This window comes from Crocodylus siamensis, chromosome 1 (assembly GCF_052110815.1).
Source record: "Crocodylus siamensis isolate JL-2025a chromosome 1, ASM5211081v1, whole genome shotgun sequence".
Taxonomy (NCBI): domain Eukaryota; kingdom Metazoa; phylum Chordata; order Crocodylia; family Crocodylidae; genus Crocodylus; species Crocodylus siamensis.
The window spans coordinates 339720279-339744462 of NC_143395.1; the positions used below are offsets into that span (position 1 = coordinate 339720279).

Consider the following 24184-nt stretch of genomic DNA (forward strand, 5'->3'; position numbering starts at 1 on the left):
CTGTGTCCATCTTTCCATGCAGCAGTTGATGCTTTTCCTTTGTTTGAACAGCTTATTTTGTCAACTTCTGCTTTCTCACCTGTATTTTGTATTGGCTTTCAGTTCCATTAACTCAGTGGCCAATGGGTTGCTGTTTGAGACTTCTCACTTTTGAGAAAATGCTGCTTTATTGTGTGTAAAAGATTTATTTAATTGCCTTATAACACAGAGCTCCAGTTTATAATTTTTCAACACGTAACTTGCAGCAGTATTCAGTTTCTTAGATATGGTTTCTTCAGCAAATTTGTTGTCCTTTTACTACTGTCAGTAATTATTCTGCAGTCCTGTTAAAACTGAATAGAGAAATAATATTAGTGCAAGACTAGAATCATACTTGAAGTTAAAACAATTTTTTTGTGAATTCAACAGTGGTTTTGCCCCAGAGTATTCAGGTGAAGGAATATTTGGGAGGGATGATCTAGGTTTCTGTTTTGTTCTTGACAGCAATTCAAGCTCAGTTGTATCTTGTTCTTGATACAAGTATATTACTGGCAAAATGGAGGCAAATTCACATAAATTTTTTCCCTGATACTCAGTTCTTTGCTGATTGCCTTTAGAGCAAGATCTTAACAATTTTAAGAGCTATTTTTTTTTAATTGTTTTTATAAAAAACAATTTTTCTTGGTAGGGGAAGAAGTCTTCACTGTGGTTTGGCTTAATTTCCTTCATGCTTTCCTGAACGTGTATTTAAATATATCTTACTTTTTAATGGATTGCCTCTGAATTTTCTCTACTTTAATTGGTTTATCTTTTGGTGTAGAAGTGAGGTGCATGGTTTTTTAGGTACACATATATATATTAAAGCTTCAGTAATGTAGACAATTGCTGATGTAACTCTTCTTGCTTCTCAATATTTAAAACTTAAGGAAAATGGCCTTTTTCTGCTGTGATCCATCTCGTGTGGAAAATTCTGCTTTTTATGTAAAATATTTTCTCTGTATCTCTCTCTCAGCTGTAGTACTTGCCAACAGTTACATTTTCCTTTGTAGTACTCCTCACACCTTTGTGTAGATTAGATACTGCAGATATTTAGTATAGTTAATTTCCTTTATCGTTTTCAGTTGCTAGGGGATATTTTGCAAAATTACTTTACTGGTTTCATTACCTTTTGGCAACTTCCTGGAGTTGTGGTTTGCTTGGCACTTCAGGTTTCCAGAAAGGCAGTTTCATCTGTCCCACCTGACTTACCAGTGTTACTAAAGTCACAATTTTAAAAATCTTTTTTAGTACTTTGTCAAGCTCAGATACTTGCAACTTGTGTAAGTCATTGTAGCACTCTTTTGGCAGCACCTAACAATTGGATACCACTTAAGTTGGAGACAAAGATCTGATCAAAGACCAGGGTGTTAGAAAATATTAGTCCTGGCATTCAATCAATTTATTGCTGTAAGGAGTAAAATAGACTGTGTATGGGTGCATATTTGGGTTTCCACATCCTCTGAACGTCTTTATTAGCAGGCAGACAGGTCATGCTAACTGTGTTTACCAAATCCCTTTCCATTTGTCAGATGTCTGATCTGTATTAAAGTAGAGGGCATTTGTAGCAAGTCTGTTCAGCTGTCACTAACAGAAAAAAATTGGATGCTTCTCTCTGAATGGAGAGTCATTTCTGTGACTGCTTTAACTTAAGATGTTCATGGGGCATGAGGCAATAGTAACATAGACTGTTTTTACAGGGCTAAGTTCTGTTAAACTCAAACACAGGTTAAGTTACTTACAGAAATTGAGTGAATGCTGACTATTTATAAAATGAATAGAATACATGTACTTCTGTTAGATTTTTGCACTGTTCTTAAAATTAAGTTTAAAATTTAAAAGGATTTTTCTTAATCTGTTTTTTTTAGAAACAGAGTGCCTATGAGGTATTATGTGCACCTTTAATTTAAAGCTAGGAAGATGCATTTGTCTTGCCTTGCCCAGTGGTCTCCAGCCTTTTTAAGGTGAAGATTACTTTTTGAAGTAAAGGGCAACCCAGGATCTACTGTGCCCTATGGTTGAATGAGTTGTTCTTTGGTGGTGGTTTTTATTTTTTTCCCTAACTAGCTCCATAATGGAGTTCTGTGCTTTTAATTGGTTGCTTTTAACTGATTGTTTTTTTAACCTCCCTCCCTTTATTTTAAATAAGCCAATAAATTAAAAGTAAAAAAACGAACGACCCCCCACTCCACGAAACAACAAAGTCCATATCCCATCCTTTCCCCCACCTGCTTATCACTTTTTCCTTGTGGAAGCTGCACCAGCAAATTAAGTCAAGTATAATCATTATACAAGAGACTCAGAATCAATCTCTTGGCACCTCCTTTTAGAAAATTACAGAAAATCGTATCAGAAGGATGTCTTGCGTTGATTTTAAGCTTAGTATGGCCAAAATTGAATTCCTTATTTCTTACATAATTTCCTTTTTTTTCCCTATCACAGTTGACAGCACTTCTGATCTTCCCCATCATCCAGGTCTGGGTATTGTCTTTCTCTGCTGTCTTTTTTTCTTCAAGACATTAGATGATTGGTTGGTTTGTTTTTGTTTTGTTTTAGATTCTTCCTAACTGATGACCAGGGATCCGGGTTTTCCATTTGCCATGAAAAAATACGGTTTTCTCCTTTAAAGGAGAAAAATGTGGGAAATGATAGGTTTCCCCTTATAGGCTGACAGAGTTCTAGCTGACAAGGGGCTGCTTGGGGGTGGGGGGAGCAGGATGCAGGGGGCATGTGGCAGTTGGGTAGTATGATGGAGAGCAACTCCCGCAGCTTCCTCCAGGTAAGTCTGTGGGGCACAGGCAGTGCATTGGGGGCATCCCCCCCCTTCCTCCTCCCCCCCATTTCTGTGCTTGCAATGGGGTGCGAGGCTGCAGTTAGGCTGGACCAGCTCTGTGTAAGAGCTGCCTCTGCAGCCCAGTGGGAAAGAATGGCGTGTTAGTATAGTCTCCAAGGTGAGGTGACCCCTACCTGGCACTAGCAGGGCACAGTCCATGCCACTGCCACGCCACATCTTGGCAGCCATGGCAGCAGGGCTGTCCTCCCATACTGGGTCCTGCCTGCTGGGCTGTGGAGGCGGCTCCTGCCTGGCTGCTGCCCCACACCTCACTGTGGGCATAGAAATGTAGGTGGGCACATGCCCCTCTTACTCCCAATGTGTCACCCGTGTCCCTGCTCGTTGGGTCAAAAGTGAGGGGCACTGGCAGGGCTGTGTGGCTTTGGATCAGGAGTGAGGGGCACTGACAGGGCTGGGAGGGCTGTGGGTTGGGAGTGAGGGACATTGTCAGGGCCTGGGTCTGTGGATTAGGAGTGAGGAGAGACAGCAGGAGCAAGGCACTGGCATATCAGAGTCAGCACCACAAAGTGGGGGTGGGAGGGTTGTTGGGGGGACAGCTACAACTGGACCCACATCCTGGTGAGTGAAGAGGGTAGGAGGAGCTCTGATTTCCCCCCCCCCCCATGGTAAAACAAAATCAAATGCCAAAATGTATAGGTGTGTAAAATTTATTTTATTATGATTGAGGTGCTGGTAGGCTTCCAAATTGCTTTAAAATTATAAAACTATCAATAAAACATTGTGTTCAGCTGATACTTATATATATATATATAACGGCATTTCATTTTAGTCATGGAAAAATGTAGACTTTGGGTTTTTTTAATTGGAGAACTTGAATTTTTTTTAAAACAGAGAATTTGGGATTTTTAAACGGAGAAAACCAGGTTCCTGGGATGACCTCTGTCTTCTACTGCAGGGCTGCCTAACAGTGTACAGTACTTGCCATATTGGGTGCATCCAGACAAGCATGCATATACAGTTTGCGGTGCTGCAGACCCATCTGCAGTGCAGCAAACTGCATGTGCCGCACATGCAGATATTTGCTGCTCTGCTGATTTGCAGTGTGGCAGGGTTTTTTGACACTGGGAGATCCTGGTGTCAAAAAGCCCAAGCCAAAAAAAAAAAAAGTGGGGCAGCGCACACGGTGGCAGCATGTGCCTCATGAAACAAGCCTGGCCGGCCAAAGCCATGCTCCTGCTGCTGGCTGGGCTCTGCAAACCTGGGTTGCTGCCACTGAAGCCCTGGGAGGCCCCAGTAACTCAGGTAAAGCTGCTGGGACCAGCCGTTACCCTACCTGTGTCAACTTGCCATGCGCCAGAGTGCATGTTACAGGGGCATTCCCAGGGGACAACTAGCAGTGGCACAAATGTGCCTAGTTTTGATTTGACCCTGTAGGTTTGATCTCCATCTAAAGAGTAGTAAGCTTTCATCCTGTATTGTAAAGTTCATGTTCCTTCTAAGCAAATTCTTGAAGCATTATTGTTTTAGTTTGTTACAGGTTTTTATTTGTATTTGAATTAGGGCCAGAAATGTTCAAAAGGTGTCAGTTTTGCTATGATGGAAAGACTTTTGTAATACAAATGAGAGGAGCTGGAAGTTTCCAGTAAGAATGGAGAACGTAAATCTTTCAGGTGGAGTGAAATGGCAAATTGCCCTTGTACATATGGTTTTGCAGATAACTTACCAATAGATAATGTTGCAGTTGATATGTGAAAGTAAACTGTTTGGAGAAAATAAAATATAACTTGGAATTGCACTTGAAAAGACAAAGCACTGTCGTCTTTCTAGCACCATGTTATTTTTTGCATAGAATATGCCCTGTAAAGTAATACATACCTTATTTTTGAAAGGCACAATGAAGAAAAAAGTTTTCCAGAGTAATGGCTGCATAGAGCAGGGACAGAACCACCTGCAACTTATAACTAATAATTCTCTTAGGGCACCCTTTAAAGCACTGTATTTTATAATATACAACATGCCCCAGAGTAAGGTCCTGACTATCTCCACCTCAGAGTGCTGAGGGAATTAGTAGAGGTCATAGTGGGATCCCTGGCACGGCTTTCCAAGCACTCATGGTGCTCTCGTGTGGTGCCAGAGGACTGGAAAAGGGCCAATGTGGTTCCCATTTTTGAAAAACGGAGGAAGGAGGACCCAGGAAGCTATAGGCCAGTCAGTCTGACCTTTGTCCTGGGTAAGCTTTTTGAGAGAGTTATCCTGGCGCATGTCCGTGAGGGGCCAGCAGGGGAGGTCATGCATAGGGGCAACCAATATGGGTTCATTAGAGGCAGGTCTTGTCAGACTAACCTGGTAGCCTTCTATGACCAGGTCACAAAATCCTTAGATGCAGGGGTAGCAGTGGACGTAGTCTTTCTGGACTTCAGGAAGGCCTTCGATGCTCTCTCTCACCTCGTTCTAATTAAACTAGGGGACTGTAGCACTACACAGTTAAATGGGTCACTAGTTGGCTGGAAGGCCATACCCAGAGTGGTTGTGAATGGGTCACTTTTGACCTGGAGGGATGTGGGCAGTGGGGTTCTTCAGGGCTTGGATCTTGGGCTCGCACTGTTCAACTTCATCAGCGACTTGGACAACGGCGTAAAAAGCACCTGTTCAAATTTGCAGATGACACAAAGATGTGGGGAGAAGCGGGCATGCTAGAAGGGAGGAATAGGCTGCAATTGGACCTGCACAGGTTACAGGAGTGGGCGAATGAGAACAGGATGGGTTTCAACACTGACAAATGCAAGGTGATGCACCTGGGGGGGAAGAAACACCAGCATACCTACAGGCTGGGGAAAGCCCTTCTTGTCAGTGCAGAGACAGAAAAGGATCTTGGAGTCAGTATTGATGCCAGAATGAACGTGGACCAACAGTGTGAGGAAGCAGTCAGGAAGGCCAAGCATACTTTGTCATGCATCTCAAGCAGGTCCAAGGAGGTGATCCTTCCCCTCTGTGCGACACTGGTCAGGCTGCAGTTGGAGTACTGCATCCAGTTCTGGGTTCTGCACTTCAGGAGGGATGTGGACAACATAGTTTCATAGTAGCTAGAGTCGGAAGGGACCTAGGTAGATCATCTAGTCCGACCCCCTGCCTTGGCAGGAAAGAGCACCGGGGTCAGATGACCCTGGCAAGGTGCTCATCTAACTTCCTTTTAAAAATCCCCAGGCTAGGAGCCTGCACCACTTCCCCTGGAAGCCGGTTCCAGGCCCTAGCCGCCCTGACTGTGAAGTAGTGCCTCCTAATATCTAATCTAAACCTACCCTCCGCCAGCTTGTGACCGTTATTCCTGGTCACTCCTGGCAGCGCATGGGGGAACAGGGACTCCCCCAATACCTGCTGTTCCCCCCTGACCAGTTTGTAGCAGGCCACAAGGTCCCCCCTTAACCTTCTCTTATGGAGGCTAAACAGGTTCAGGTCCCGTAGCCTCTCCTCATAAGGCCTGCCCTGCTGACCCCTGATCATACGAGTGGCCCTCCTCTGGACTCTTTCCATATCGTCCACGTCCCTCTTGAAGTGTGGCGCCCAGAACTGGACGCAGTACTCCAGCTGCGGCCTGACCAGTGCCGCATAGAGGGGGAGGATCACCTCCCTGGACCTGCTCGAGATGCATCTGTGGATGCATGACAGGGTACGGTTGGCCTTCTTGACTGCCTCCCCACACTGCCGGCCCATGTTCATCGTGGAGTCAGTGACGACTCCAAGATCCTTTTCCGTCTCCGTGCTGGCAAGAGGGGAGTTCCCCAACCTGTAAGTGTGGTGCCGGTTCTTCCTCCCCATGTGCAACACCTTGCACTTATCAGTGTTAAACCTCATCCTATTCTCATCCATAGATCAGGGGTCAGCAGGGCAGGCCCTATGAGGAGAGGTTAAGGTACCTGTCCAGCCTCCACAAGAGAAGGCTGAGGGGGGATCTAGTGGCTGTTTACAGATGGGTCAGGGGGACCAGCTGGCATTGGGGGAGTCCCTGTTCCCCCGAGCACTACCAGGAGTGACTAGAAATAATGGTCACAAGCTGGCAGAGGTAGATTCAGGCTAGACATCAGGAGGTGCTACTTGACTGTCAGGGCGGCTAGGATCTGGAATCAACTTCCAAGAGAAGTGATGCTGGCTCCTCCCCTGGGGGGTTTTAAAATGAGGCTAGATGAACACCTTGCTTGGGTCGTTTGATCCCAGTACTCTTTCCTGCCATGGCAGGGGGTTGGACTTGATGATCTGCTCAGGTCCCTTCTGACCCTACCAACTATGAAACTATGAAGATAACTCGCTTTGATTGTGAAAGGCAGAATGAAGGAAAAAAGATCTTTCCCTGTGAGTAGCTGAGTAGCAGTAGCTGAGGGAGCTGAGCTTGCTCAGTATTCTGTGCCCTGTGGATCATGTATTCACTTAACTATTGGTATTGCCTTTGCCTAGCTCAAGCTTAAACAGCAGAAACTGTTGTTACCGTGTATCCTTGTATATAATGTACACTCATCTTCGGCACCTGGTTTTTGGAAAAAAGTATACTGTAGCTGGAAAAATATGGACGTGACAGGACGTGGGTTTTTGGGATCAGATCCTATTCATGCCATTAGTACCATGATGCTGGACTCCCCCTACCCTGACAAGAAGCCTAATGCCCAGTGAACTAGTGTGGTCCCAGGACTGGGAGTGATAATCAGCTGATTATAGGTCCCTGCCTTGGTTCCAGAGCCATACCGTGCAACTGGCATCAGGCTGCATGGCAGGGACCGTGCCACACTTTCAATTTAAGGCACAATGGAAACCACCCAAACATTGTCCCATATTTTATGGAATAAGCGTGTGGGTTTTCACATTTTATTGCACCATTAATTGTTTAAACTCATGGGTGGGGTACTATTTAAAACAGTTTAATTGATGAATTACAGCATAAGTGTAACATCTGCCGAGGCCTGAACATCTATACGCTTTCTTCTGACTTAACTCCTCCTGGGAACCCTTCCCAGCTCTCCAGGACAGCTGCTGCTTTTCAATATGTTCCAGCTGCCACTTGATAGCCTGCCCCCTTCCCAGACAATAGACAATATGGCTGACAAGTAATGAGTTCCTGCTAAGGTTGAGGGTGGCCTAGGGAGTAGCTGTCTAGTGCTTCCTTGCTGGAAGCTGTCTAGTCATGGGGATGGAGGAAAGTATATACAGTCCAGCTCTGGGGTTGTTTGCCTACCAGAAGAAATTTCTCTTAGTAGAAATGAACATCTGTATGCAGCCCCAAGACAGGCTAATTTGTCCTCCAGAAACTTGGCTTTGGTTTTTGAAAATGTAAACATCTTTCTTCTGTAGTTGTAAATAATGTTCACACCCTGCAGTGTAACTGATACAGTGGAGTCTTTCAGATTTTACCAATTTACAGTAATAGGCTGAGATGTCAGTGGGGCAGTTCATATTAGTGGACTGTAACTCAGATACTAGGTGTCATGAACTTTGTATGATCTTCATGTGCATTTTGCAGCCTTGTCCTACAGCTGAGATGTAAAAATGACTCAAATGCAGATCATAGTCCAAGAGCAGGAAATTGCCTTCTGCATATCTTAAAAGGTAGAGCTGTGTCTGGTCATAACGTGACTCTTGGCAAAAGAATATGCTTACCAGTAGCCTCTTCTCTTATCACTTCTAAGTCTAGTGATGTCATGAAGTCTTTTTACAATACATCTTCTGTCCTTGATTAATTAAGCCAGTTTGCAAGTTGTTCCCTCCTTAAGTTTTCAGCCTGTGAGGAGGCAAACTATTTAGTGACAAACTACTGAGAAACTCCATCAAATATCAGGTATTTTCATTACCATGTTCAGTATCTATGCCATCTATGCTTAGGTGTGCTCCAATAATTTTAGCAATTATGTCCTCATTTTATAGCATCATAGTATTGCTTTTGAGGCAAATAATTGCAGTTTTATATGAAGTCTCACAGTGGACTGAAGAGCTAACTGCCTGCCACCTTGCTTCCTTTCTCAGCATATTAGTATCTAAATATCAAACCAGCTTGTCTTTTAACATCTCTTTCCCTAGCCACCTCTTTTACTGCAAATATATTTTGTGTGTGTAAGTATGTACCTATACCTATAATTCCCCCCCCGATGATTATGTTAAGTAATGTAATTGGCTGTTTGTTATATAATTGCATCCTAAGGGCATAAACATCAGCCATATGTTACCTTGTGATGCTGCCCACAATGGTTTTCATGTTATGCACATGCTCAGTGATGTCCCACATTGAACTTAGCCTCCAATGTACATGTTCAGATTTGTAGGCAACTATTCTATGTTTTTGTGCTGTGCCAGGCCCTGTGCAGTGTGGGTTGTTTTTTGTATTTGTTGTTATTGGATGATAAGCTGTGTAACAGAAGCTAAAGGTCATTATAGTCCATGTCTAAAGTATCTTCTGCTTCCTCTCATTGCCATCTCACAGTCTGCTCCTCCCAGTGGTTAGTACTATTTTCAGGCTGTTAACAGACTTTTACTTGTACTTTGGGAACATGCAATGAAAAGCCACAGACATCTAATGACAACTACAAAAACACCAGCGCAAATCAAGTCAGTTGAAATGTAACTCGTGCATAGCTGCATAACTACTGTTATAGCACCTCCAGGGTGATAGTGGGATGTGCCTTTAGAATATTGAAGAGTAGATGACAAATGCTAAATTTAAGGGTAGAAGTTGGCAAGCATTAGATGGGTCTTGAATTGGTATGATGCACATCATCCATAAGAGCAAGGGAATAGCCGCTGTGGAACGTTAGAAAGTAGAAATTTTGTGCCTTTAAGACACTTTGAGCAGCCTGCAAGATGCAGTCTCTTAAATGAAAATTGCACAGAGCAAATTATCAGGGATGTTTTTTGTGCGCCTACTTTGAAGAATCCAATACCAGTTCAAGTTGCTTAAATCCCTTTCTTAATAAGGACCAGGGTACTTATTAACTGCAGTATTGGGGCCTTTTTTTGGAGATGTGTCCTGTTGAGGCTGGTTTAGTGATTTGCACCCATGTTTCTATAGAAAGTCTTAATGTTGTGGGAACAGCAAAGCAGGTGGTTTCCAGAAAGTAAAGGGAGTCATTTCTGCTGTTAATCAAAATGGTATTGACTGAGGTTCTACATGGCTGGAAGGGTATAGCTGCCTATTTGGAAACCAAAGAAGGCAGCTCTGCTTTACAGTGTTAGAGTCCTGTCAGAGCACTTTCTGCATCTGAAATAATGTTTTTATAACCCCTGTGCACATGCTTAGCTTGCTATGCCAGTATTCTGTTTTGCAGTCAGTCAGTTTTAGTGCCTTTTTAATATATGTATAAACTCCTAACTAGAGTCTTGCTTACTGTAGTGTAATTTTTAGTAGGCTTGTACCAAAAAATAAAAAGTGCCTTGGTAAGGTTTGTACTGGTGACAAACTTGTGTTAATGAGCTGAATCACTTGCTTGATCAAAAGTTATTATATAGATTAGTGGTGCTCAACCTACAACCTGCGGGCTGGGTCTGGTCCCTGAAATGAGTGGAACTGTCGTGCGATATGGAGAGATTGGCAGCAAGCAGCCTTGGCCTGGTGCGCCCCCTTTCCCGTCCTGCGCCATGTTGCTGATTCCCTATACAGCACTCCCCACTCCCCTCCACTCCTGCTCTACTCCCTCCTTTTCTTTCTCCCTCCTCATTTTACTAGGTAGGCAGTTGTTGCTGGAGATAAGTTTTGTTTAGTTTCCCTGCCATTCCTCCCCTCCCTCTGCCATTGGTGGCGGCCGCCTTCATCCCCCACCCAGAGGGGAGTGTTGCTCTACCCTGTAGCCTTGTTGCTCTTGGCTTAAATGTCTAAAAGGTTGAGAGCTACTGATGTAGGCCAACAGAAATATCAACTCTTAGACAAGTTTATGATATTGTTTTTTTCAACATGGTGCAGTTGGCATTGCTGAAGGAGAGTGTGTAATGTTGGGACAGGAGGGGCAGGTGTCAGAGAAGCATACTGAGATGAGTTTGCCATTTTGAGCATGCAGCAGAAGGATGATGGTGGCTCTCTTGAGAGAATCAGCGTGGTAACTGAAAAAAGTGGAGTGGTTGGCAGGTTTGTTGCAAATCCTATGAGACCTGTTGTTACAGAAAGAGATCTCTATTTTAAGTGTAGAGGGGACAGAAGTTAGATGTGAACTGTTAACTTTCACAAGATGGCAGTGTCCAGCACTGGGGGAGAAACAAAAAATACATTGGCTATATCTAGGGATTTACCCTAAATCACAGTAAGGTGAAAGAAAAAATTGTGGGCCACTCATGGCGTACACTTTTTTTGCAGGTGTTCTCCCCCTCTCTCCCCCCGCCACTGCTGCTGATTGGCCATTGTGCAACTATGACCTTTGCCACTGATTGGCGGAGGGGGTGATTCCGTGTTAAATTTTTGGGGCTCTCCACTCTTGTAGGGTTTGCAGAAACTTTTTTTTTTTTTTTTGCAGTTTCCATGAAAGGCAAAATCACAAGTAGAGTACATCCCTTGGTATATCCCAAAACCTGCAATATCAATAACGTTATAAAAGCCAATTTTATTATGCTTACTAGTGTTTTATGGTGCTGCTGCGTAGTTTTAAGGACTGAAGATTAGCCTGCAGCAGGAGCATTTCAAAAGGGTTTGGTTCTGGTTCTTACGTAGTACAAATTCTTCCTGTCAGGTGAATATTGTTAAAATTGCAGTGGTCATGCTTGCAGTTTGTACTTTTGGGTATCAGTCTTCAGTCTGGGAAAACAAACAGGCCGATGCTGATATCCTATGCGCAAATCCTGTCCGATTTTTCATTGAGTGGGCAAATTGCTTGAGTGTTGCTGAAGATGTGACTCTCCCTATGTCTGAAGAAGGGTGTTTGTGCCCAAAAGCTTGCAAAGAACACTTTTTCCAGCTAATAAAAGATATCACATTTACCCAAAGAACCTTGTCTGCTAAACATTTCCTGTCTTGTAACCTTTTTTTTTTATTCTTATTATGATGTGGCACTACATGATATTGCAGTTGTGAAGCTGTTTTGTGGTTTTTTTTCCCCTCATACCATGTTGTCTTGCATGTAACGCACCCCCAAATATAATACAAACCTTGCTGTTGAAAGGCGTTATTAAGAAAACTTTTTTCTAGAATGATGGCTGCAGAGTGAAAGGACAGGGCCTAATCTTTTGTTGACTCATCCTTTCCTGCCTAACTGAAACCTTAGCTGCTGCTAATGACTCTTCTCCATAGGAGAACCTCTAATCTTGAAAAGAGCTAAAGAGCTGTGAAATAGTAGAAGATATCAGAAGGCCTAGCAGACAGCAGAATTCCCTTAGGAAAAGTTAGCTTCATTAGTGGAACTTCAAGACTGTTAAAAGGGGAGATGATCTCTAATACCTGTGAAGTGAAGGACAGTAGGCCATTGGCCTCCCATTAACTGCCTGAAAAGTAATACAATAGCTGCTGCTTTTGGAGCAGGGGTGAAAGCAGGGTGATTTTATTATTGCCAGAAAGCAGCCTCCTCACTTAATACATGCACCTCAGTTTTGGGGAACTGATTTTGGGTGGGAAAGGTGTGTGCTGTATGTGAGGAAAATACAAGGGTTTTTGGTTTTGTTTTGTTTTTTTGATGTCTGGACTCCAAGTGTGCTTGTATATTTGGCACAGTTGGTATTGTGACAAGAAGGCTTGACACCAGACTCAAAGAAGAGGGTGCTGTGTGTGGCATGCAGAGCTGGGTCCAGCTTGAGACACATGAGCTGCCCTGCAGGCTAACTGATAAGATTCTTCAGGCCTCATCCAGCTTGTGGGGCCTTATGTTTGAGACCTCTGTTTTAGAGACCATTGGTGCATGATTTGTATTTATAGCTGTAGTTGTTATTCATTGCTTAGATCAGCAATTGGCAGCCTTTTAAGACTGCAGGCCAAATGCCCCAGTTTGAATCAGGAACAGGAAGACATTAGGACTTGGGCAACTGCTGCTGATTTACGCATGTGCAGCAGCATGGGGGAAAAAGTTCCTTCTGCCAAACACTGCCAAAGCACTGTGTCCACAGCCAGGATCCAGTGGTTCAGCTAGCTGAATCTAGTCTGTGGACTGTAAGTTGCTGACCCTTGGCTTGGAGCCAGGGTGCTCAGTCTGAAGCGCATGGGCTGGGTATGGCCCTCAGCTTTGTCTCATCTGGCCAGCAGGGCTCCCTACAGGTCTGAAAATTTGGAGGCTTGGGAGAGGTGCCTCTGGGCACTGATCTTAATGGGGTCTGAGCAATGATCCTAATGGGGTGGGGGGCCACCAGCACACGGTCCCGATCCCAGTGTATGGGGCCCTGTCTGGCCCACGGAGTGGCCCTGTGACATTTATCTGGCCAGTGGGGCCAAAGTGTTAAATGCCATTGGCTTACGGAACCCTTATAAAGGCTCACAAAAACAAATTCCTCCCTCCTGGTGCTGCTGGTTACCTTGGGGTTGTGATTGCAGTGGGACAGTTTCAAATTGCTTTTTCTCATGAATTTCCCTTTTTTCTTTTTTTAGGGGTAAGAAAATTTTAAGCAAGAAAAAATTGAAACGGAAGCAGAAGACTAAATTGAAAGTAAAAACACGAAATAAGGTAAATGATTTAATAGCTATATCAGGCTTCATATTGGAGAGAGCTAAAATGTTATTTCAAAGAAAATGGACAGTAAATGAAATGGAGTTTTAATAATTTATCTTTGTTTTGAAGAAAAGAGAACAATAGGCTTTGTATCTATTGAGTAACATGATTTTTGCTGTAAGTATATCATGTTCTGTAGTTCTTTACTGAACGATTCATCTGATCCATTTTTATCTAGTGGGTATGTTCATGAATTTGAGGCTGCTGCTACTACAGACTGCCATCTGAGGATCCAAACACATTTGCTGTCTTATATCACAGAGAAATGTCACATTTATTTTGGACATGATCATATTAAACGAATAGATCATGAAACTTAAATTCAGGAGCACCTACTAGTAAAAGCATCAAGAACAACTACTTCTGGAATGGTTTATCCACATCTGCTGGAAGAGAGGCCCCCAAATATGTAATAGAACTGTGAACCCTATTTTTAAACTCCTAGGAGATGCAGTATTCTCTGCTGGAATAGGAGTTGAATGCTGAATCTTACTCTTTCTGCCACTCTTTTCCCTTTGAAAAAACTTTCTTAAGCTTATTTTTTGTGAAATTCTGAGCAGTATTTTGTAAGTTATTCTGCTGTGGTGGAATGATGCTGTTTGTCCACAAGTGATGAGGCTAGGACAAAAGAGAAGGATTTGTTAACAGTTAAAACTTTGAGTTACGAAGTAAAAATAATTGATGTGTTTTTCTATAATTGTACATGGCTATTTTTTATTTAGGTATACCAAAATGTTTCAGTATCAAAATAAGTTTTTAACTAATCATTTAAATCAACTAACCTATCATGTTTTAACTAATTTTTTTAAAAGAGCAATTCTTAATTTCTCTTATTAATTTGCATATGAAACTACATTCTTTAATTGCTCAAGCCAGGTACTGAAAGTAGCTCAGAAAAGAGCAGTTTGAATTAATGAATTAGTCTACAAGGCAGATTTGTAACAAATTTAACTAGATATCCAATTCTTTTTCTTGCCCATGCCTGCCAAACCTCTTATTGCTACTCTGTCTCAACAAAGATGAGTTTGGGAGGGCAAAGCAAAACTAGTATCCCTTTGCTCAGAGCTGTCTTGCTTCTTGGATGTTTGCCAAGTTATTCTGCTTATCATAATAGAGCAACTCCAGACTCTGGTTGTGCAGGGGACTTAGTTATGCAAGTCATTTAAAAATTATTTCCTCAAAAACATATAGCAAAATAGTTTATTATTCTAGCTGAAATCCATATTTTCTAAACTTTTTGGTAGCCTGACATATCAACTTTTTCCAATTTTTTTTCTATCTCTAATCATAGCTCTTCTCCTGGATTGTTGGTCAATTTAGTAGTTGAAGTTTAAAGTACACTACAAGATGTACTTGGTTTTAATGCGCTCTGCATTTTGAGGCTAACTTATTCTTTAAGTAGGACACCTCTTCAACTCTAGACCATCTTTCAATAATGGGCAGGGGTGGCTTGCTTTTTGCATGTTATTTCAGCTAGGTTAGTGCCAGACAATGAATTTGAGGCTGCTGCTATCTGAAAAGCTGGCAAATAAAGGTGACTCCTTGGGCCTCTTTCTTGCTCCCTTTATACCTGTTGAGTTCAGATGGAAGGCTGCCCTGCTGATCAGCTACTACAGACTGCCATCTGAGGTTTATGGTGTATATCTGACAGTAAAGTGACATTAATTTACTATCTTTCATAAGGGTTTCAGCAACTTCACTTGAGGTGGTAAGCTGGCATTATTTTTTGAGGAGGCAAAAGGGGTTTCTTTGTGAATCTTATATTTGAGGTCCACAGATTTATGACATTGGAGTCTTTTTACTCTGCAGCCTGCATCCCTTGAGACAGTTTGGGCTTGTCAGTCAGTCAGCGGCGGGAGAGGTCTGGTATTGGTTTTAGGTTTTGCGTGTGCAGCTGTACTAGTGCAGAACAGGTCATCCTTTCAACAAAGTATACTCATAATTAAAAAAACAACACCCAGAACAAAACAACCCAGAGCTAACTGGCTTCATATCTTCAAGCTCTGAGGGTCTGTATTGCCAGAAGTCCATTCTCTTCACAATTATTGGAACTCCCCCTGTACCCCCATTCAGAATTTAGAATAAAAGCTAGATGGGGGAAGGGAAATTTCTCTCATTTTCATTCTTATAATATTTTCCCCCATTGTACCTGTTTGATCTATGCTGATTCTGTGACAACTCAGACTTTTCACATTTATTGTGCTTCCTGTAGTGTCAGCCTTAAGCATTACAGTTAACAGGAGAGGAAGTAGAGCAAAGTTTGCTTGTAAGCAAAATCAGCTGAGCTGTAACTACTCCTGTCTTGCAGGGAGCATAATTTAATGCATAGCATGAAAAGGCCAGGAAAGCTTCCTCCTTAGTTTCTTCACTAACTTCTGCCTGTCAGAATTTACCTTAAAAGCTGTAGTAACTTTTCAAAGGGAGAAATATTATATAAAGAAATGGGGAAATCTATAAAGGAGTTAATTATTTTTCCCCCAGATCAATCATCTCACAGGGTAGATATCTAATCATTACCTCATACCAACTTACGTTAGTAGATGAGTTCTTTGCACTGTCCTGCTCCAGCAACGGCTAAAGGGATACCTTATTGCATGTTTTCAATTACTACGCATAGGTCATTGCCCTGAGTGGACACTGCTTCGAGGTCTCTGGTGCACATTATTTTAAAGGCACTATGGGATCTGATCCTTGATTCCCAACTACTGTGCCTCCTGCCATACCACTTGTTCATGGTAGGAGGAGCCAGTTTTTTTGGGGGTGGAGAGGAAAGGGGTCAGGGATCAGTTTCCAGTTGTGTCCTTTCCATTTGTCAGTGAAAGGGAAATCTGGTTATTTTGTTTGGCCAATAGACACATTCATAGAAACAGCCTGGCTGTCATACTGATTGTAAGAATGGGGGACTTGACAGAAATGAGGCCTATCTTGAACAGGTTGATTATGGTGATGGTTGCAAAAGAAAGTCAAGATTTTGTAAGTGTATGGCCTTCAAGATGGGATATAGTGTAGAAGAGAGAATTTGTTTGGCGAGTGGGTGGCATTTTGGATGATTTCAAATTTTGTGCTGTCTACTAACTTGAACACTGAAGAAAACGTAAGATCATATAGAGATGGCACTGGCAATGAAGAGGGTGAACAACTACTAAACTATTGACAAAGGAAAGGGGTTAGCATTGGAAATGCTTTGTTTTGAAAGAGATCCATTTAATATGGGGTGTACTGACATATAGGTTGGCTATTAGATTGGCATGAATAAAAGGAGAAATTACGTTACTGGCTATTAGGTTTTTTTGGTTGTTGTAGTTGATAATTATGGCCATGTGCCTGAACAACCCTGGTGAGCATAGTCCAGTACCTATGTCCCAAACCTGCAGCAGACTACAGGTCCCAGCAAGCAGAGGGAGGGGGAGGCCCGGTGCCGGTGAGCGGTCATGGGGCAACGTGCTCAGCAACAAAGGGACCGTTACCGGCTCCTACTGTGCTGCTGCCGCCATGGAAACACTGTGCATGCAACAGGGGCCTAAGCGCCGGGGCTGCTGTGTAGATGTGGTCTGTGCATGGGTGAGGTAAGGTGCCACACGAAGGACGTTCTGCTCTGCCAGGCACCTTTTGCAAAAGCAGCTTCTCTCTGATGGCCACAGGAACTTGATGAGACGTACCAGCACTGAGGAAGCAGCATGCTCTTGGGCTTCAAACGTGCCTGGTGCTGCTGTCCACGTGAGGGTCTGCCCTACCCACCTGTGATGGCAACATGGGCTGCATGAGGAGCTGGGGAGCAGGGCTGTGGGTAGGAGCTGTGGGCAACGGGGCAATATGTATGTGTGTGTGGGGGGGTGTATTTGTGTGTGTTAAATGCAAAACAAACAAAAAAGGTTTGTCAGTATTTTAAAATGCCTGGTACTAAATTTTGAGTATTGGATTGGCATAGGCCCATATAGTTGGTTAATTACCAGCTATTGGTATTGGACACGATAACTTTTATCGGTGTACCCCTACATTTTAATAACGTGTTGTAGTTGAGATGGCAGAAGTGGGATTCGTATGTTTCTACAGATTAGGTAGAACTTTCTGAAAATGTGAATATGATCCCCAAGACTGCATTGGCAGGAGTTTGTATGCTGGTAGGAGGGGGCTTCAAACGACCCTCTGAAAGCAGAAGTAAATTGAAAATATGAAAGTTACAAGATATATTGCTGTTGTACTCCTTTGAAGGAATAGCAAGTAAGTATCCCCATAGGCTGATTCAAAGCATTAGAGGTAGAATTAAATGAATTTGGAGGTATGTGTAAAGTAGGCAGGATAGGTTTATGAAAGAACCAGTGGAGTTGAGGAGAACAGGGTAGGCAACCCTCAGTATGGGTGCCAGTGTGCGTGGCATGTTGAAGGCATTTTGCTCGGCACATGCGCCTTGGGGGTGGACAATGGGGAAGGAGCCAGGGCTGCACTACCACGACAAGGATTGATCCCCTCCCGGTGCCCCGCCATCTGCCCCTGGCACGCCAACTTATTACAAGTAGGGTTTGCAGGTGTTCTTGGAGGTATTCTGCCCAAAAATGGTGCTGACCCCTGAAATAGAAAGAGATATGGTGGTAGAATGAAAATGTGTTAAAAGCAGTTTGAAAAGTCATGGAGGGGATTGCTGAAAACCCAGTTGATTGATTGACATTAAAGATAAACATGGGCAACAGAAAAAAAATATTAACAAGTAGGAAAAAGGAAGAAGCACAGAAAGAGTTAACACAAGGAGTTGTTATCTATGGATAACAAGAACATTCTGCACTGGTCAAAAAGATAAGGCCAGCAGAACTAGGACTAATGCAAGAGGAAAGTGTTATTTTGGTCATTAATCCACCTGGGACTGTGGAAGGAATGTTTTGAAAATTTACTGAATATAAAAAAATCTGAAAGAAAAATATGATGTAAGGCAGTTAAATGTTGAAGAACAGAAGGAGAGGACGGAGATTTGGAGATGAAGTGACCAGAACTGTTAAATGAAAAAGAGCTGTAGTAGCTGTTGATGAAGTCCTATAGAGATGCCCATAGCACCAGGGAAGTGAGGATATAATCTCTTCAGAGTGTACTTAAAGCCGATTGATAGACACTCCAGAAAACAGGAATACAGGAATTGTAGTGCTATCTGGAAAAAACATGAGAAAAGTGGCTATTGGGGAAAATGACACTTAGGTACAATGTTGTGACAAATTTGTGTCAGTTACAGTTGGATGGACTTGAAAGAAGGCAGAAAGGAAACTGAGTGAAGAACAATGTGGCTACTAGAAGAACAGACTCAATGTTTGCTACAAAACAACTGAGTGAAAAGAGTTGTGGGGGGATATAAAAATATTCCTTTGCCTTCATCATAGATATTGAGACAGGTTACAGTGTATAGCAAGAGCTGGAAATGTTAATTGTGAGTAAAACTTACGTGAGTTGTAGAAGGGAATGTGCAGAGTTCATGTTTGTTGTATGGAAACAAGATATGAGAAGATTAAATGGTTTCACATGGAGCATGGTTTGGGTCAGGGTAGTATTGCATCCCTTTTAGCTTTTGCTTCCATGAAACATTGCAATCTTTTAATGACTTGGGGTGAAGATGTGCTATATTGTCCTGATATGTATAGTTTCAGTATTGAAGAATCTGGGTTGGAGATTATAAATATGAGGCATGGAGTGGTAGTAGGAAGAAAGAACCTAAAATGTGTAAGAGTTGCAAGGAAGACCAGAATTAAATTTGGTTGATGGCTTTAAATAACTTGACTCAGTGATCACAAGTGATGAAAGAAAAGAAAGAAGCTCTAAGTGTCCTTAGATTTCCCATTTATTCTGTAACAAAATAGTAAAAATGTAGTCTTTCTCTATATTTATTTATTCTTTCCTCTCGGACCCTTTTTTTTTAAAAAAAAGTTAAATTGAGGGTAACTGAAAGAAATACTTTACTTATTTTCAATAGGAAGAGAAGGTATTTCTGTGAAGTACATCTTGGTTGATCAGCGAAATGTATGTCCGTTTATTCAGTTGTAGGGCTGAAAATTAAGGTGACTATCAGGCTGGATTAATTTAAATTGACCTCTATCCCAGGGAAGATCTTAGAAAAGTTTATTAAAGAGGCCATCCTTAATGGACTGGCCAACACCAGCATCCTAAGGGATAGCCAGCACGGGTTTGTTGTGGGTAGGTCTTGCTTGACCAATCTCATTTCCTTCTACAACCAGGTGATCTATCACCTGGACAAGGGAAAAGAAATTGATGTCATATATCTTGACTTCAAAAAAGCCTTTGATCTGGTATCCCATGATCACCTCTTGGTGAAACTGGCCAATTGTGGCCTTGGGTCCACCACGATCTACTGGCTGGGAAATTGGCTCTGTGGTCGGATCCAGAGGGTAGTAATTGACGGAAGTCAATCATCATGGTGTCCTGTGACCAGCAGGGTCCCCCAAGGCTCTGTCCTTGGACCCATGTCGTTCAACATCTTCATTAATGATGCGGACATTGGAGTCAGAAGGGGACTGGCCAAGTTTGCTGATAACACCAAACTTTGGGGCAAAGCATCCGCGCCAGAAGAGAAGCGGGTGATCCAGGCTGACCTGGACAGGCTCAGCAAATGGGCGGACGAGAACCTGATGGTGTTTAACACTGAAAAATGCAAGGTTCTCCACCTTGGGAGGAAAAACCTGCAGCATCCTGGCTAGCACTATGGAACAAAGAGACTTGGGGGTCGTCATTGACCACAAGATGAACATGAGCCTGCAATGCGATGCTGCAGCTAGTAAAGCAACCAAAATGCTGGCTTGCATCCATAGATGAGTCTCAAACAAATCCTGGGATGTTGCTCTCCCCTTGTACTCAGCCTTGGTGAGGCCGCAGCTGGAGTACTGCATCCAGTTTTGGGCTCCGCAATTCAAAAAGGATGTGGAGAAGCTTGAGAGAGTCCAGAGAAGAGCTATGTGCATGATCAGATGTCAGGTAAACAGACCTTATGAAGACAGGCTGAGGGACATGGGGCTCTTTAGCCTGGAAAAGCGCAGGCTCAGGGGTGATCTGATGGCCACCTATAGGTTTATCGGGGTGACCACCTGGATCTGGAGGAGCGTTTTTTCACCAGAGAGCCCCAAGGGATGACGAGGTCGAACGGTCACAAACTCCTGCAAGACCGTTTCAGGCTGGACATAAGGAAGAATTTCTTTACTGTCCGAGCCCCCAAGGTCTGGAACAGCCTGCCATCGGAGGTGGTTCAAGCACCTACATTGAACACTTTCAAGAGTAAATTGGATGCTTATCTTGCTGGGATCCTATGACGCCAGCTGACTTTCTGCCCTTCGGGCGGGGGGCTGGACTCTGATCTTCTGAGGTCCCTTCCAGCCCTAATGTCTATGAAATCTATAAATCACCAACTGAAAATCCTTTATTTAAATCTTTTAAATCAGGGGTGTCCTCCTTCTGGCTCACAGACTGAACGAATGAGGTTTACAGAGCTCTAGGTATCTGGTCCACAGGGCTTCCCATAGATTGGGGAACTTGGCAGCAGGTGTGTGGTAGCAATAAGTGTGGCCACCATTCCCCACTGTCAAATTGCCAAATCTTGAGCCCCGCTGCATGAGACTAGGCCATGCCCCTCCCCCTGGCCTGGCCCATGCTCCCGCTACCTTGTGGGTCCTAGTTGAGCTTCCTTCCCTTTCCCTTCCTTCCCTTCCTGCTGCAAGGCTTCAAGTGGGCTATGTTGTCTGGCTGGGCTTGCCACCACCTTTTCTCCCCACCCACCCTATGAAAGGACCCCAGGAGTGGTTCCCAGCAGCAGCTGTGTTCCAGGTGCTGTGTTTTCAGTCAACCATTTAACCGATAGAACTAGAGGAGGCTAATCTAATAAATTTTTTAAGGATATTTACATCCCTATTTTAGCCTTCCCTGTCACCCATGTAAGCTCTCCAGCCAAGCTGGGGCACTAGAGGGTGCTCCCTGGGCCACTCCTGCCCTTAGAGGGGATCCCATTGATTGATAGCTTGCTCTCCCCAGCCTGGGAAGGGGACAGGCTGTCAGTTGGCAGCTTCTGAAAAGCAGCAGCTGCCACAGACCATCCTGGCAAGGGTTATAGCCCTGGGAGAATGCTCCACCCCCTCAATCCTGCCAGTCAGCTGATCTGTGAGAGTGGGGGGGAATTTTTCAGGGCAAGTCCCCACAGGGTTCCCTGGCAGCCTGCCCATGGGTGAGCTGTCAGAGAGCCGCTGCTCCGTCTGTCCCCTTAGAGAGAGAGGCCGAAAGCAGACAACTGTGGAATACTGTATGTACTCGAAACCCAAGAGAAGTGGTATACAGCCATTCAAGTTAAATCAGGAAGTGGGAGATATTCCTGATAAGTATTTAATCTAACTTCTTCTGGAAGAGCCAGTTCACTTTTGTAAGAAATCAAGCCATTCAGACTTTTTGTGCCAAGAAAAAGGTGTGTTGTTTTTTTTTTTCCCTCAAAGTATAACTATAAAGCCTGTTCATGGCCTCAGTCTCTCTGCCTAAGTTTAGGTTGTCTGGGTAATGTTAAATTAGTAGATTTCATCTCTTTTGTCATCTTTATTTGTAGATTGAAAGAGAGAAATATTTTTTCCTGCAACTTTAATTTTGTATGTTTCAAAGTTCTTAAAAACCTTTCAACAATAATCTTTCTGCAATTTGTTCAACGCTGTGAAAATAAGTTTCAGTGTTCGTCAGCTTTTTAAAAATTTTTTGCCCAGTGTTGACTGCTTTGGTGGGTCAGATTAATCTACTGTGTTTACCTGAATCTAAGACCACTCTGAATTTAAGACAGTCCCTCAATTACTAGTTTCTAGACATGGAAAACTATAAATTTGATTTAATTTTCCATGTCTAGGATCTAGTTATTGAAGGGTCCTTTTAAATTAATCACTCTTGCCACTACCACAGGGTCGCTGCCACCTGTCGCCTTAGTGCCTTCACCCTTCTACCACATGTCCCCTTCTTGTGCCTGTCCCCCTCTCCCTTACCTTTATAGCTGCTATTACTTTGTGTCTGCTGGAGGCATAGGGCAGCCAGCCATAGTGGTAGATCTGGCTCCAGCCTCCATTGGGTTTGGGACTGAAGCTGCAGCTGCTCCCCAATCACTCCACATGCCCCTTCCTTGTGTCTCCTCCCTGCCACCCTAGCACACTTTACACGTTTCCTCCACACTCCCCTAGCTCTACACTCCCTTTCCCCCATGACATGTCCCAGCATGCCATGTATCCCTTTCCCTACAGTCCCCTCACTGTGTGCATCTCTTCTCCTGTAATCCCTGTGCTCCCCTCATACCACACACCCTTTCCCCATACACTCCCATGCTTTGCCAACCTGCTGCATGAGCCTCTCTGTCTGGAGCCTCAGCAGCTGTACTTGCATCTAAGGTGGCGTTTTTTCCCCCCATGCTGAATGGGGAAAAAAACCTCATCTGAGATTAGAATGAATATGGTATTTTGTGACTTTATTCACAAAATGTCATCATAATAAACCATTTTTTAATAAAAATAACTTAAAAGCCACTTAATTCAGTTGTCCTCTTGCTGGAGTTTGAACCCCTTTTTTCTCCACTGGAAAATAAAGCAAAATATTTAAAGGAGGAAATTTTGCAACTTCAGTATATTTCTTTCTCTTTAGAATACTTAAGTCTTTGGCTGAAATGCATCAATATATTAACACATTTTAGGTTCCCTTCATTATCTTCTAGATCAGTGGTCACCTGTGTTTTTGGGTCTCAGATTGGAGTGACCTAGTTCAGGTCAGAGGTAGGTTAATGCTAGGATCCAGTTGCTGCCACTTCTCTCCACAGAGGCAAGGTGGGGGAACTCCACCAGAGCTTCTCCCCACAGCAGTGTGGGGAAGTGACTGCTGCTGAACCCTCCCCCTTCCACCCCACTGCCAAAGCCTCATGTCTGTGGGCCCAATCAAATGGCTTCATTCAGCCCATGGGTCATAAGTTACTAACTCCTGTTCTAGATTTCTTCCCACCTCTGTTACATTTGCATCCTTCTTGGTCTGACAAATCTATGCATTTATTTTTTTAAATCAGTTTGTTACAGCTTACACTATTGCTTCTGTTAGGTATTCTACTATATGATCATTTCCTGATGCATCAGTTGTTTCTGTAAGACGGACAACCCTATCTTTTGTTGTAATTCTGGCATATTACTGGAGCATTGTATACATTGCTCCAGCTGTCAAGACTCAGATTAACACATTTTCTGTCAATATTTTTTTGTGTATTGTTCACTTTCCTTTTTTCACCATGTATCTAGGAGCCCTCTAGTAATGTTTATTCTTCCAGAGAGTGTGAAGTGTGGTCATTATATTTTAATCCTGTCAATGAATGGTTATTTTGAACAAGATAAAAGAGAATTCCTATCTTTTAATTTATTAATGGTATCTGCTGGTGTTGATTATGAATTCAACCCAGGTTTTTCTGGTTAATAAAGAAAATCTTTTTTGGATGCGTGTCAGCCAGTACATCATCTGCTGGGGTCGGTAATAGAAGATTGTAGTTGTACATACTGCAGATGAACATTTGACAATCAAAACTCCTTAGTTCTAAGCTAGAACCTGAAAAAAATGGCAATAAAACCCAACCAAACCTAGAATGGAGGGTTGATTACTCACCATGTCACTCACTGTGCTGCTTTAAAAAAGTTTGTAATTGAAAAAAAATTATTTTACTGTAGCTGTTGTAGTTGTACCCACTCCTTTAAAT

General features: G+C 43.1%; 1 protein-coding gene across 18 annotated transcripts in view; it reads left to right on the forward strand.

Moving 5' to 3' along the window:
• The window catches only part of MYCBP2 (MYC binding protein 2), a 298411-nt gene that overhangs the window by 9729 nt on the left and 264498 nt on the right, over window positions 1-24184 (forward strand). For all 18 annotated transcript variants that reach the window (XM_090023921.1, XM_090023940.1, XM_090023966.1 and 15 more), the window contains exon 2: window positions 13338-13413. In XM_090023921.1, coding sequence (XP_089880047.1) covers window positions 13338-13413 — 76 coding nt within the window. The remainder of the gene's footprint in view (window positions 1-13337; window positions 13414-24184) is intronic.